Raw genomic sequence first — 14246 nt, 5'->3', positions numbered from 1 at the left:
CACCTATAGAAGTAAGAGAATCTGATGACATGTGAGAATTATAATTAGAAAAAGAGGTATCTCATGTTCTTTCTTAACATGCAACAGATGATATTATGTGAACTGTGCTATATCTATGCATTCATTCCCCAAAGAAATGTGGATCACAAGCACAAAAAAAACCTGCAAGCTTCTCCAAGCAAAATGTTTTGGTCCAGAAGAAATGAAGGAGGCAAAATAATTTTCAAATTAGATAAAATGGACCAGCACAACAGAGTGGGCTTTTTTTTTTTTTTGTTAATTTGTTCCAGACTCTTCCAGCTACAGCTTGTTTAGAGATTAGTTTGCTGTTTCTTCCATTCTCTTGCCAGTAGCAGCTGTTACTTGAATATATCAAGAACAGATTTTTCTGACATTTATTTGAACTAGATCTGCTTTAAAATCTGTTGTAAATCAGTGGGCTAGGTTCTCATAAGGTTGTGTGTGGAGCCCTAATGCCTGCTTTTGCAGAGAGATGCAAAATTTTGAATTGCTGAAAATTTGCAGTAGAAACACAGGCAGACCAGGTTGGATGGGGCCCTGAGCAACCTGGTCTAGTGGAACATGTCCCTGCCCATGGCAAGAGTTTGGAACTGGATGCTCTTTAAAGTCTCTCCCAACCCAAACCATCCTGTGATTCTATGCTTCTATTACTGAATGAGAGTTTTATGATTGTGTGGTGTTTAGAAAATATGTGTGTGTTCTGCTGGTGACTAGATTTGATATTGAAACAAATTGAAACAAATTGTGAAAATTTTCCAACTTCCTGGTTTTGCATGAATTAGAGGAACTTACAGAGCAGAGAAGCACAAGGGTCATAAAAATATTTTTGTTTGTGTATTAAATCACAGTGCTGCTGTGATTTTATCCTGAGTGCATTTTCAAAGTGAAGTGGGAAACTGTCACTATCCTTGCCTTGCATTCTGTGTTGATATTTAGAGCAATCAACTGGACTGCTGATCGATAAACAGATCAGTTTTTGTTGAAAGTTGTAATTAAAACTGAGTCTGAGATATATGAGTCAGGATATATCTTTTGAAAAACCTTCAATTTTCCATTGCATTTGAACTTGTGCCCAATAATGTGACAGAAATGCTGACTTCTTCAAAATTCCATTACTTCCTTTCCCTTCAGTGGCATAACTCATGACATATTAGCCTTGTACCACTACCTTTCAATCTTACCTTATGTTGCTGTTATATGGGTATTTAGTTGAATTTGGGCTGATTAAAGGATAGTCAGATTGAAAACATCTCTCAGTTGTGATAATATTTGTGTGACATCTGAACTTCAACACTGAAATGGAAGGAATTTTGCAGTGCATTTTATTTATTAATTAATGTTTAAAAAATTCAAATGCATTTCAGTAAGCCATATTTTTGTCATTTATATGATATAATCTGCCAAATCTTGCTATGGCATTATCTTTTTTTGGTGGGGAGATTGTACTGCAAGGATATATTTATATATAAATATATAGTTCATGTTGTTTGGTATTAGGGGATAAAATGTAGGAACAAGCAACATAAATAGAAAACAACTACTATAACATGCTGCCATTTAAATTACCAGTAGGCTTTGAACTTTTGAACATGCAGCTATATGTAGTGATCATTTTAAACCTGAAGCAGTATGTTTTATAAAAGCAACAGCTCTAATTTCTGTGGGGATTTACCTAGCATGGCAGTTAGGCTGTTCAGCATTCTCAAACAGATTGTGTAAAATTTGACAGCTTCAAAGTTACTTTAAGCCGTATGTACATCTTACTTTGGAGAAACTCAAATACTCCATTGAAAAATTGTTACTAAATAACACACATTGAAATTATTTAGTTTCTTTAGTTGTTGAATATTTGTTGTTGAATATAGTTGGATTTTTGCTGACCTGGCAAAAAAAGTGGCATTTGTTTGCATGTTTTCTTAAAGTTGATTGATCTTTTTTCCTTTCATTTCAACAGCTTGATGAAGTTGTCCGTCAGAGAAATCTGCATAGTTTGGAACTTTTCCTTTCATGCGCACAGAAACAGTTAAACGTTTTATTAAAGGAAGAGTCAACCCCAGAGGAAAACAGAGACTGACATTCTCAGTGCTGATGATACAGTGTGACTTGTGAAGCTGCAAATCTCCATCTAGCAAATGATGAATATATTCCAATCTTTTTGGATTGTATCATTGAGTCGAGACTGATCTGAAATGCTTGATAGAAATGTTTGTGGATGATGTTCTTCTATTTATATATTTATTTCACTACTATAATCAGATAGCAAAAATGAGAGGGAAAAAAATCCTTGGAAAATAATTTGTTTTATTTAGGATTTTTAGGATTTTGCTTTCATTATATTTTCCAGTAGCCCATGGTAGAAATTCTAGATAACTGCAGCAATGATGAAAACATTTCTCTGTTGTGTCTTTTAAATTTGTTAACATGATTCACCATTATTTTTGATATTTCAAAACATGGAGACAAACATTTAGTTGATTATAGGTACAAGTCCATCTCTATTTCCAAAGTAATATTCCAAGTCCATTGCCTCAGGAGAGCCTGAGTAGCTTATTATTTCTTACTGCTTTGATGTATAGCAATAGAATCAGTACTGAAACGTAAGAGTGTTGTCAGACATTTCTTAAGTCATGTATAAAAAAATCCAGCCCTGGGAACATGAAAATTTAAAAATAAAACATTTTAAATTTAAAAATAAAAAAGTGCATCTCTTTAGGGTAGCACAAAACATTGCCATGACCAATGTATAGTATGTTTTATTTCTTTCTTTTATTTTACAGAGCTAATGCAATTCCAAAGTCATTTTCTCATGAAATTACGATTAATGTGACTGACCTCAGATTCAGGAAGAAGATGTATGTAATTATGTGGAGACTGATACTGCACTGCCTCAGTGGAATTTGTGACAGAATAAGGAGTAGCTTGCTGACCTCACATGCCCTTTCTAAGTGTATCAAAGGAAGTAGAAAAAATCCCCACCAACATTACTGGACTTTGGGTCACTCATAGGTCTTTCTAGTCTTGCTAACAGCAGATGGAGTGGAATTTCTGTGCCTACACTCTATGGATTGTATAACTGAGGTCTTAGTCATAGAAGAGCTCTGAATGAAATAAGGGAAAATAAGTGTTCATGCTCAGATATGTAAATAAACTAAGAATGATCTCTCTTGTGGTGAGGTTATGGACATTTTTTAAGTGTGGTTCTCGTTATTCTGAGGTGTTTTGGGGTTTTTTTTGTTTAGCAGATTTTTTTTTTTATCAGCACTTTTCATAAATTTCTTTCTTACAATAATAAGGAACACCAGATGGTTGCATATGTATTTGGTAGTATGAAATATGTACTGCAGAAAGTTAAAGTTTTTTATTTAAATATTTTTCTGTTCTTCATTTTTGTAATCAAACCCAAAGGTTTTGTCTTTTGTATACACAAAGGTTCACTGAAGAAATAAAGAGTGCTGGTCTTACTAGATGTTGGCCTTACTCTGCAAATGGATTAATATCCAGTCTTCTGTTTTATACTTGATTGACTGATCAATTTCCATTTTTTCTGGCAGACAAGAAAAATCTTTAGTGTTAGAGAGTTGTTGCCTACTCATTTTCTGTTCCTAAATCAGTGAAATTTTGTCTCTGTAACTGCACCAAAGATGACACAGGTGCCCCCATGGCGTATTTTTGGATGTTGAGGTACTGTAAAAGGAGATTGATTGCATAGTGCTTTCTCACAATGTGTGCATTTAATTGTGGAAATCTAGTATGAGCTGATTTCTCAATGACCTTGTTGGTTTTGTTCTAGGCCTGTACATGAAACTATATTCTTTTTTTAACTAAAGACATCCAAGTGTTCCCCTTCAAAGCCAGAGCCTTAAATGTCTGTCAGCCTTCTCCTAATAAAGAGATCTGTATTCTGACTTGCAACACTATTAAAAGCACTTTTCGGAGAAGTATATGATTGGAGTCAGATTTCACTGGCAACTGTGTTATATCTTTCCCATTAGATCATATGTTATTCAGTTCAGCTCTTGAATATTGTGATAGTTACAAAGAAAGAACTGTATGTATTTTTTTCTTACGTCTGACAGTTTTAGTCTTTTGATCTTCCTCTCTACCCCACAAGCAAAATTACAGACTAGACCACAGACATGCAAGACCAGATTGGGAGCTGGGGTTACATTTAAAACTCCAAGTCTCAGAGAAGAAATTTACTTATACGGTAAAACCAGACCTATTCAGTAGGTGAGTGCCGCAGTGATGGAAAGGCCGGAGCGCCGCGACTTCTCTAGCGAAGCAGCCCTTAAAAGGGCTGGGCCGAAGCGTGTGTGAGCGGCTTCGGGCAGGCGAGTGATTCCAGCTCGGCTCAGCGGCGGCGGGCAGGCGACACGGCAAGCAGGGACGAGAAAGCTGGTCCAGCGTTCCGCTAAGCACAAACCTTTATTCAGGCAGAGCTTTGGCGAAGGGAGCTAGCAACAGCTAATCTCCCGAACAGGGGAAAAACCGGGATATTTATAGGGGAGGAGAGGGGCGGGAGGAGCCCGAGATACATGTATCGGGGTGGGACAGCAGGGGGGAACACCAATGGGGCACAGCAGTTTAACATATCTAACTCAAAGATCCCTGGGAGTGATACATTGTCTCTCTCTTAGAGAGAAGTATCTTGTCTCCAGGGGAGAGCCAGGATCTCGGGCTTGGCGGGCTCCTCTGCACCCACAACTCCCCCTTCTTTACTTATTAAAAAGGTATCTCCTAGAGAGTTAGCTAATAGCTTCTTAAAACATGAAAACATACTTAGGAAGATAATAACAATTACGAAAACCCAAAAAATGCTTTTGAGGAGGGAGGCAACCCATCTCTCGAGCTCACAGCTCCCCAGCTCACAAAAAGGTTTTCAAGCCACTGGGTCTGGAGTTCTTGGACTGCATGTTGGAGTCTCTGGATGCAGGCGTGTATGCCTTCACTTGGGCTGGAGAGGTTAAAGCAGCACAAACCATCTGATTCCTCCCAGCCGTATCCATGGGCCAGGAGTAGGAAGTCTATGGCAGCTCAGTTTTGTAGCATGGCATGCCTAACAGTCTCTTCATCTGTCAGGAGGTCACTCAGGACAGAGGAGGTCCAGTTGGCCTGCTTACCAAGCCAACACTCCAGGTGAGAAGGCTCACCAAGGGCTTTAGCAGCAGCTGCCCACGGCAAAAATGCCGACATCACCACCCTCTTTGTGTAGGACCTATCTTTAATTTATCTATCGCAATTTTCATATAATTGGGTGAGATCTTTCTTTTGGCGGGCCAATTAATTCTTTTTCAGCCAATCATGTATTAGAGGTGAATTTGGATTGAGGATGGTAAGCTGTCCAAACGTGCAAGGACCTCCCCGGAGTTGGGAAGGGATTCCTGCCCACACTCTATCCCCACAGATCAAGAACACTCCCCGGGGCAGCACTCTGGGATAGTGAGAGGAGGCAGATCGTGTGCTGCTGGTGTAATTGCACCATTTGGACTGATTGTAAATTTTACTGTTGGGAGTCACATTTTTCTTTGATTTAATTGCCCTTTGGTATTTTGAGGCAGACCATGTATTGGCTACTGGGTGATAATTAAAATTTATGCAATAGGTAGCTTTGGAGGATCCCAAAAGCTCCAATTCCTGGGGTTCCTCTGGTGCATGGGGCAAGATCTTTGTCCACTCATCCCAAATGTCTATCGGGTTGGGTTCTTTCCTTGTGAAAGGATATTCATGGGGCTTTAAAGGAATCCCTAGCAGGCAGGATGACAGGGGGTTGGCGGCGCTGCCCATGGACAAGCACATGCGTTCTTGTTGGAGCATCTTTGCGAGGGTGATCCACACATTCTCCTGGGGCTGTGCTACTAGCCAGGTGTGGGCTCTGTGTCTAACTCTAAAACACAGAGCCTGTAGAAATTACAGGCCACATAGCTCTCAGTCCTGCCTGAGAAGCTAGCCTGGGAATTTCATGGAAGGATTCAAAACAATCCTCAAAGACAGAAAACAGCCTGCAGGTGTTGTTATCTGTCTCTTGTTTTCTTTGCAGGAGAAAGTCAGGGGGCAGTGTGCCCCACTGACCAATGATGGTGTTGTAGTAGTTTGCTAACCAATAAGAGTTTCCTTTCTGAACTTTCCACGTATCAGTTAATAAAACAAAGCTGAAATAATAAACTAAGGGACATTCTCCTAACTGACTCCCTAGAGAGTCTGTGACGTTCTTCCCAGCCATTCCTAATAGAGCGACAGCCAGGCCTCTACAGCTGATGTTTTCAGGAGCATCCAGATAATCAGGAACATCAGGAACTCAAGGATGGTTTTGCTCTCCATTTTATAACAGGACATAAAAGATTAGCTCTGATTTCTGGAGGGGGGGGGGGAGCTATTTTCTTTTTCCCCTTCCTGTCCCATCTCCCACCTCTTTAAAAAAAAAACAGTTATAAGCAAGGTTATTCTGTGTATTGGGGACACATGGCCCTACACCAGCAGCAGCACAGAGGTGCATTTTGGTGTAAACTGGCAATTTGGGCTAGGCAACGAGGGCAAGAAGGGGAAGGGGGAGGGAGTTAAGAAGACTTGTGTACTGTCACAGTGTCAGGCATGACGTTGGCAGTCATCTCGTTGCGGCCCTGGTAGCAGGACGGTTTGGCCTCTGTCTGGTTGATGGTCTGGTGGCAGGTCGGTTTGGTGGACTCCAATGACGTCTCCGTTTCCAGGCTGCAGTGGACTGCTGTTTTTCTGGACCTGTGTAGGTCTCAGGAGACTTTGAAAGTTCTGAGTCTGGTGCAGGGTTTGTAGGGCCTAAATAAGGTTTTACATTTTTCCCTGGGAGCCACTTAGGTCCTGATGGTGTGGACACACATGCATACCCTCTCCCCCAGGTAATCAATGGGAAAGGTCCTGATGTCTGTTGTGATTCAGGATCCTTGATCAGCACTGGTGGCTTCTCTGTGAGTTTGGCATGAATTGAGTTAGAGAAGTGCTGTATTACAGGGGGGTCAGGCTCTGTAGGTGAGCAATTTAGAAAGTTCATGACATATAGAGCCTTACAGAGCCTCTCAATGGGAGGAATGATTTCTGTTCCTCCCCACTGGTGATCAAGGACTCTTTCCAGGTTTTGGTGGGTCCTCTCTACTATTGATTGCCCTGTAGGGGAATGAGGAATGCCCGTGGTGTGTTTCACCCCCCACTCATTGAAAAAGTCTCTTAATTTGTGAGAGGTGTAAGCAGGTCCATTGTCTGTTTTAATTTGTTCTGGGATTCCCAGGGTAGCAAAAGCAAGGAGAAAATGTCGGATGGTGTGCTTGGCATTTTCTCCTGCATGGTCTGAGGCAAACACTGCACCAGAGAAGGTGTCTACTGACACATGTACGTATACTGACTCTCCCGAAGGACAGGACATGAGTGACATCGGTTTGCCATATCTGGCAGCTGTTAAGTCCTCGGGGGTTAACCCCAGAGTTAACGACCGGTATTTGGAAAGATTGACAATTGGGACAGGAGGCAACTATTGCTCTAGCCTGGTCTCTGGGTAGTCTGAACATTCTCATCAGTGCAGGCACGTTTTGGTGGAAGAACTGGTGGGACAATTTCGCTTGTGCGAAAATGTCAGGGACATTGGCTGCTCCAGCAGGCATGGCTAAGGCGTCTGCCCTCCTGTTTCCTTCAGCAACGGCACCTGGGAGGTCAGAATGTGCCCTCACATGCATGACATAGTAAGGTTGTTTTCTGTGGGAGATAAGATATACTAATTCAGAAAGCAATTTGTATAAATTTGGGTTAGAGATCTCTTTTAGAAATGCATGTTCTGCTCTCATAGCTATTCCAGCCACATAAGCCGAATCAGTCACCAGATTGAAAGGTTCTTGGAATTTCTCAAAAGCTCTGACGACGGCTGCTAATTCAGCAATCTGTGGTGATCCCTCGACCACTTGGACATCAGACTCCCATTTCTGTGTCCTGGGGTCCTTCCAAGTCGTGACTGACTTGTGGGATTTCCCCGAGCCATCTGTGAAAACCATCAGAGCCTTGAGTGGTGTTTTGCTCTGTATGATTTGGGGACCAAATTTGTATGAATCTGTAATGATTTGGGGACGAAATTAAATGTGGTTTTGAAAAGTCTGTGGCCAGGTGGGTGTATAGAAATTTGGCCTGAATAGCTAACAAGAGCGAACTGAAGGCTCTCATTGGTTTGGAGCAAAGGTTCCAAACTTCCAGTTGCCAGTGGGAGGAAGATGCATGTGAACTCACAGGCTGCAAGAGTGCGGAGACGGACTCTAGCTCTTTTAATGAGTTCAGCCATGATTTCCTGCGGAGTGGTAATAGTCTTAGTGGGCTGGTTATGTGTAAAGGTCCACTCGATGATAAGGAGTGGATCTTTCAATGCCATGTCCCATTGAAAAATGAGCATGTGTAAGTGCGGGGCCTTATCCAGGATAACCAGTTGGAAGGGCAGACTGGGCTCGTAGCGGTGGGCTTGCCGCAAAGACAGGGCCTCCTGGACCTTGGTGATGGATTCCTGGGCCTCCGGCGTGGGGGAGCATGGTGAATCGAGGTCCTCTCTGCCATGGAGCAGGCTGAAGAGGGGCACAAGGACTTCTGTTGTTACCCCAAGCAGAAGGTGTGTCCAGTTGATGGACCCGCAGAGCTGATGTAAGTCCCGCAGGGTCTTGGGGTCGTCTCTGATGGTCAGCTGCTGGGGCACAATGGTCCGTTCACGGATCTGGAGTCCTAGGTAGGTCCAAGGGCAGGTGTGCTGGATCTTGTCTTCACGTATCTCAAATCCAGCATCCTCAATTGTCTGGATAGTTTTTTGTAAAGTCCGGTGCAGATAGTCATTGTCAGCAGCACAAACCAGGATGTCATCCATGTAGTGGAGGATGACGGCATCTGGGAACAGGGTCCTCACAGGTGACAGAATGTGGGCCACATACCACTGGCAGATGGTAGGAGAATTTTTCATCCCTTGGGGAAGGACTAGCCAATGGCATAATTTTAAAGGTGCTTGTCTGTTTGGGGAGGGAACTGAGAATACAAATCTGGGGGCATCCCGAGGATGGAGGGGTATGTTGAAAAAACAGTCCTTTATGTCAATGAGGGAGTGCCGCAGCGATGGAAAGGCCGGAGCGCCGCGACTTCTCTAGCGAGGCAGCCCTGAACAGGTCTGGGCCGAAGCGTGTGTGAGCGGCTTCGGGCAGGCGAGTGATTCCAGCTCGGCTCAGCGGCGGCGGGCAGGCGACACGGCAAGCAGGGACGAGAAAGCTGGTCCAGCGTTCCGCTAAGCACAAACCTTTATTCAGGCAGAGCTTTGGCGAAGGGAGCTAGCAACAGCTAATCTCCCGAACAGGAGAAAACCCGGGATATTTATAGGGGAGGAGAGGGGCGGGAGGAGCCCGAGATACATGTATCGGGGTGGGACACCAATGGGGCACAGCAGTTTAACATATCTAACTCAAAGATCCCTGGGAGTGATACATTGTCTCTCTCTTAGAGAGAAGTATCTTGTCTCCAGGGGAGAGCCAGGATCTCTGGCTCCGCGGGCTCCTCCGCACCCACGCGTGAGATTTGCAGCACACAATAACTTCCACCTTCTAAAGATTTAAAGCTTAGGGATATTTTTCATTATTTCTATCAAACCATAGGAGAGTGCAGTTTGTGGAAATTTGGGAGAAGGGAATTAGAGAATTATAGAGTGTCCTGCATTGGAAGAGGCCTTAAAGATATTCCAGTTCCAACCCCCTGCCATGTGCAGGGCCACCTTCCACTAGCCCAGGTTGCTCCAAGCCCCATCCAACCTGGCCTTGGACACTTCCAGGGTTGGGGCAGCCTCAGCATCTCTGGGCAACCTTTACCAAGGCCTCACCACCCTCACAGAAAGGAATTATTTCCTAATACCCAAACTGAACCCACTCTGTTTTAGTTTAAAGCCAGGGACAAGTTTGCAAAATCCAGTCTGTCTCCTAGAAGTTGACATCACTTTTTTTTAATTCTTTTTTTATTCCTACATTGACTGGAGAATGACATAAAAGAGAAAATACCATGTTGTATGTCTGGAGGGTAGAACTTTATCTGCCTCTGAGGCCTGGCTGGTAGCATTAAATTTTGGCAAGACTGTACTGAGAGAAGTAAGAAACCCTGGAACTAACCCTCAGAATCAAAATGCAAGAACTAGAACATCAACAAAGCTCATACAATAAACATTTTATCTATATGGTCATATGCTTCATATTAGAAATAAAACATAAATCTTGTTATTTAAAGACATGAGTTGGACAGTCTCTTGTGTGGTTTAGAAGTGACTTAAAAAGCAGGGCAACAGTAGATCCAGCATTTAAAATGCTGTCTTTCCTTAATGTTAGGCCCACTCTATTTTAACACTTTTACTAGAACCGCTCAGTTCTAGACCATGGGATTTGCAGCCAATAGCTTACACAGAGCTAATATTGAATATTGTGGCATCATAAAGTCCACCGCATTTGTGTTATATTTCTGTAGATTTCTGTTGGCTCCTTATCTGCTTCCACTACAGGATTCTGGATTAGCTGTGAGACAATGTGTGTGCAAGTCATACACAAAAGGGAATAATGGGCAACATGTCTTTGTATACTGTTGATACTTAAGATTCTTAAGGGATATTTGAATTTTTGCCTTGCTGTAAGAACCTCATTGACAAATCACCCTTTAATTCCTTGAAACATTGAATTCCTTCACTCCATTATTAGGTGGCAGAATAAAGAAAACAAAGAAAAAGCAGCAGTCATTCCAGAGGCTGAGATCATTTTAGTATTTTGAATTTTTTGTGCATCTTTACATTGGCTTCTGATTAGAAGTGTCATGTCCTGCCAGCACAGTAAATGGTGAGGTTAATTCCCGACAGTCTGAAATTATCCATGCAGACATGACCTTAGCCCAATTCCTTTTCACATCAAAGCTCCCTTAAAACACTCAAGACCCTGTTCTTCCTCTATTTCCCATGCCCGTGTTTGAGTTTACAGATTTTTTTCCTAGCCCTTGTATGAAGGGAATATGTGATTAGATTATGTATTGTTTCCTGGAAGGAATTAGGAATTATATATAACATCAATATAAATTATTTATCAGGGGGACTCATATAATTGATGCTCACTTTCAGATCACATGCAGTGTCATTGCAGTTATAAAATGGACTTAGTTTAGGTACTGTAAACTCCATTGCAGGAGTGATTTTATGTGTGGATGAGATTATCTTATTTTTATTTTTTTTACATGGAAATCCTGAATGCTGTATAGGAAAATTTTGTAACATCTGTGGCATTATTTTTTCACCGGTGGTCCATAAATGTGCCAAAGAAGCATTGGTCAGGAAAACACTTTTTACGTGGGTACAACTCATGCCTTCAATTCAATTTAATGGTTTTGCAGGAGCTGACAAATATTTTCTGTGCTTTGTCCAAGAATATTGTTCTTCTGAGGCTTCAAGAAGATTCATCTGCTACCATTGTTTTCTTTATTTATTAATTTTAAAGGCCACATAAAACTGATAGTCCTGCTGCTGAATTAGAAGAACAGACAGAAGAACACCCAGAAAAATTAAAAAAAAACTTGTACTATCAAGTTTTGTGTTTGCTGAATTGCTCCGGTTTTGTATTTCACCTTTCAGTGATACATCGTTCTTATGATAATAGTTACAGTTATTATCCTATGATAGTAGCAGTAATAGTAACATTATTTTTCTGTGATAGATGTGGTATTGATATTTTATCCATGTCTTAAATACTGTGTAATTAAAACCATTTAATATGCATCAGAGATTCACATGTGCTTATATTGCCTGTAATTCTTCACATTTCAGACTTACACAACCAGCATTTTTTAGATGCTTTCCATTGTCTGGAATGAATAATACAATGCACAAACTATTACTGAATAAACACTCAAATGATTATTTTTTTCCAGATGGCAATTTTAAATAGTGTAGCAGTGGACACTAGAAAAGCAATGAGATGTTTATTAATACACATATCCTAAAAATATGATTCCAAACAAAATGATACATATTTATCTTCTTTAAGTGAATGGCACTGTTTTTTCAGCAATGGTCCATTGATGGTTATCAAATGCCTCTCTGCATTTAAAAAGAAACTTGTCCTAACTGACCCCCTCCACACAATGCTGTAGGAGGCTCTTTAACCTGGGGAGAAACAGAACTGTTTTTGCTGTATGAACTTTGAAAGATGTTCCAGTTCTTGTACTACTACCAAATTAGGACACTTGGTTAAGTGTTCACATCAATCTTGCTGCATAAATTTTCCAGAAGATGACTGGTCATGGTGATACATGGTCAGTCTCTATTTTTGTGGCAATAATTTTAAAATTTCCTTTACTTGAGCATCCCAGTCTTTTATTATGATCATAGATTACATATTTTGAGCATGATTGGGAAGCACTAGCTCCCAGGATGTCAGCAGGAATTCTGCTGTTGGTTATCTGCAGCTCCAAATATCTTCCACATTTCTTGCAATTGTGACCACAATAAATGTAAACGCACACAGTTCTGTCTTTGTATGGTTCAAGAAATCAAGAGCAGATTTTGTGATCAGTTCTTTGAAGGAAGTGTCAGCACTTGTTCTGTTGGTGGTGTCCTGGAGAAGGGGAATGAGCTGTTGGCCGGAGATGGTGAGGGAAAAACTTGTGTCTCGTTATTACTGTACTACTGCTAAGAAAGTCTCATCTCAGAAAATAATATGACATGAGAATTTGTACTTCAAAATTACATCCAAAACCCCAGAATAAGATAAAATAAATAAAATAAAATATAAAAATAAAAGTTTATGCTTTTTAAAACATTGCAGGGAAGCATTGCAAGGTTGACATGTTGACACCTAAATATATTTGTCTGACAAATATCAGTGTTTCCTGAGCATCCTGAGCAGAATGTTTTATGACTTTCTCTGGAGCTTGCTGGGGATACCACCGAATCAGGATGAACATATTCTTGCTTGATTGCCACACTAGTATTAAAAACAAAGTTATATACACAACGGAGCGTCTTTATGTGTCTGCCAAATAAAATGGAAGAGGATCCAGGTGTTGCATACAAAGTTAAAGTATCATCATGTTCTTGGGAATCAGAAATGTGTTTGCTTCTTGGATTAAATAATTTTTCATTTGCAGAGATTGTTACAAAAATTTCTGTAATCTCCAGACAGCAAGTGCTGAAGGTCTACAAAGGCCTGATTGTTGCACAGGAATGACAGAAGAATACAGATTATCACAAGCAGGGTGAGCATCAAGTTGCACTCAATTTAGCTAATTTATATGTAATATAAATGTCATAATCACAATGTGCGTGCACATTTTCAACACGATTTTTCTTCAACAAATTTTTCAAAGAAAAGGTGAATTGAAGGCAGGGATGACACAGTCATCCTCCACAATATTTAAGAAATATTCTAATGGATGATTGATTGATTGATTGATTGACTGATTGTATATTGTATATACCAAATCTTGGTATTTATTTTGAAGCATAAGCATCCAGAAGTTTGTGCTGGTTTTCACATAGGAATCTTATAACTCAGTTGTCTGTAGAAATTCCATGGTTTGATCAAATCTTTCCTCTTGGTTGAACTGCTAAGTGGATTAAAATCTTTTATTCCCTTGTATATTCTTGGTATTATGCAAAATTTAATCACAACCATCTCCTGGGCAAAGCTGAGAAATGTCAGTTAACAACTTCCAAGAATGTTTTTTACATTATAGCAAGAGTTGATCCACACTTCGTAGACTTTCTGTTGTTGAGCTCCATGGAATGAATGCATTTTCCCTTCAAAGAAGGAACTGGAGTGCCAATTGGTTTGCTTTTATTAATCAAGAAAGCCCATTGGTCAGTCATGTTTTTCACAGTGCTCTGAAAATACATACTGTTATGAAAGCATTCAGGAACTAACAAGAACAGATGTGTTAGCTAACTTTTCAAGTCAAAGTTTGCTAGTATATTTTACTCCTGCTTTTAAATAGCAAGGCAGGGACTTTGCTCATTGTTTATAGCTAATGCCTTGCCTTCTTCACAATGGAGCTCTGAGGGAAAGTCAGCTGTACCACCCTTAGAAAGGATTCTCTGATGAAGAAAAACACTGAAAATTATTACAACCAGGAGTCCAGCTCGGTACATGGTGCTTCCATCTCCAAGGCACCATCCTGTCAACTTCTCCAGACAAACCTGTCATTTCACTCCAAATTTGCAGAGGGAACTCCCC

At 40.9% G+C, this 14246-nt stretch overlaps 1 protein-coding gene and 1 pseudogene across 14 annotated transcripts in view; one reads left to right on the top strand and one right to left on the bottom strand.

Moving 5' to 3' along the window:
* The window catches only part of CCDC91 (coiled-coil domain containing 91), a 149500-nt gene extending 145538 nt beyond the window's left edge, over positions 1–3962 (top strand). For 11 of the 14 annotated variants that reach the window (XM_086885337.1, XM_086885334.1, XM_086885336.1 and 8 more), the window contains one exon: positions 1976–3962. In XM_086885337.1, coding sequence (XP_086741463.1) covers positions 1976–2095 — 120 coding nt within the window. In that variant the 3' untranslated portion in view covers positions 2096–3962. The remainder of the gene's footprint in view (positions 1–1975) is intronic. The other 3 variants (XR_002865055.2, XR_015285763.1, XM_086885335.1) reach the window with 3 other exon arrangements.
* Positions 3963–4221: 259 nt separating this feature from the next.
* LOC147653770 (uncharacterized) lies at positions 4222–6626 on the bottom strand (annotated as a pseudogene).
* Between the last annotated feature and the right edge of the window lie 7620 nt (positions 6627–14246).

Source organism: Cyanistes caeruleus, chromosome 4 (genome assembly GCF_971803275.1).
Source record: "Cyanistes caeruleus chromosome 4, bCyaCae1.hap1.1, whole genome shotgun sequence".
Classification (NCBI taxonomy): Eukaryota; Metazoa; Chordata; class Aves; order Passeriformes; family Paridae; genus Cyanistes; species Cyanistes caeruleus.
The sequence above is the reverse complement of the archived record's forward strand: the minus strand, read 5'-3'. Positions and strand labels throughout refer to the sequence as shown.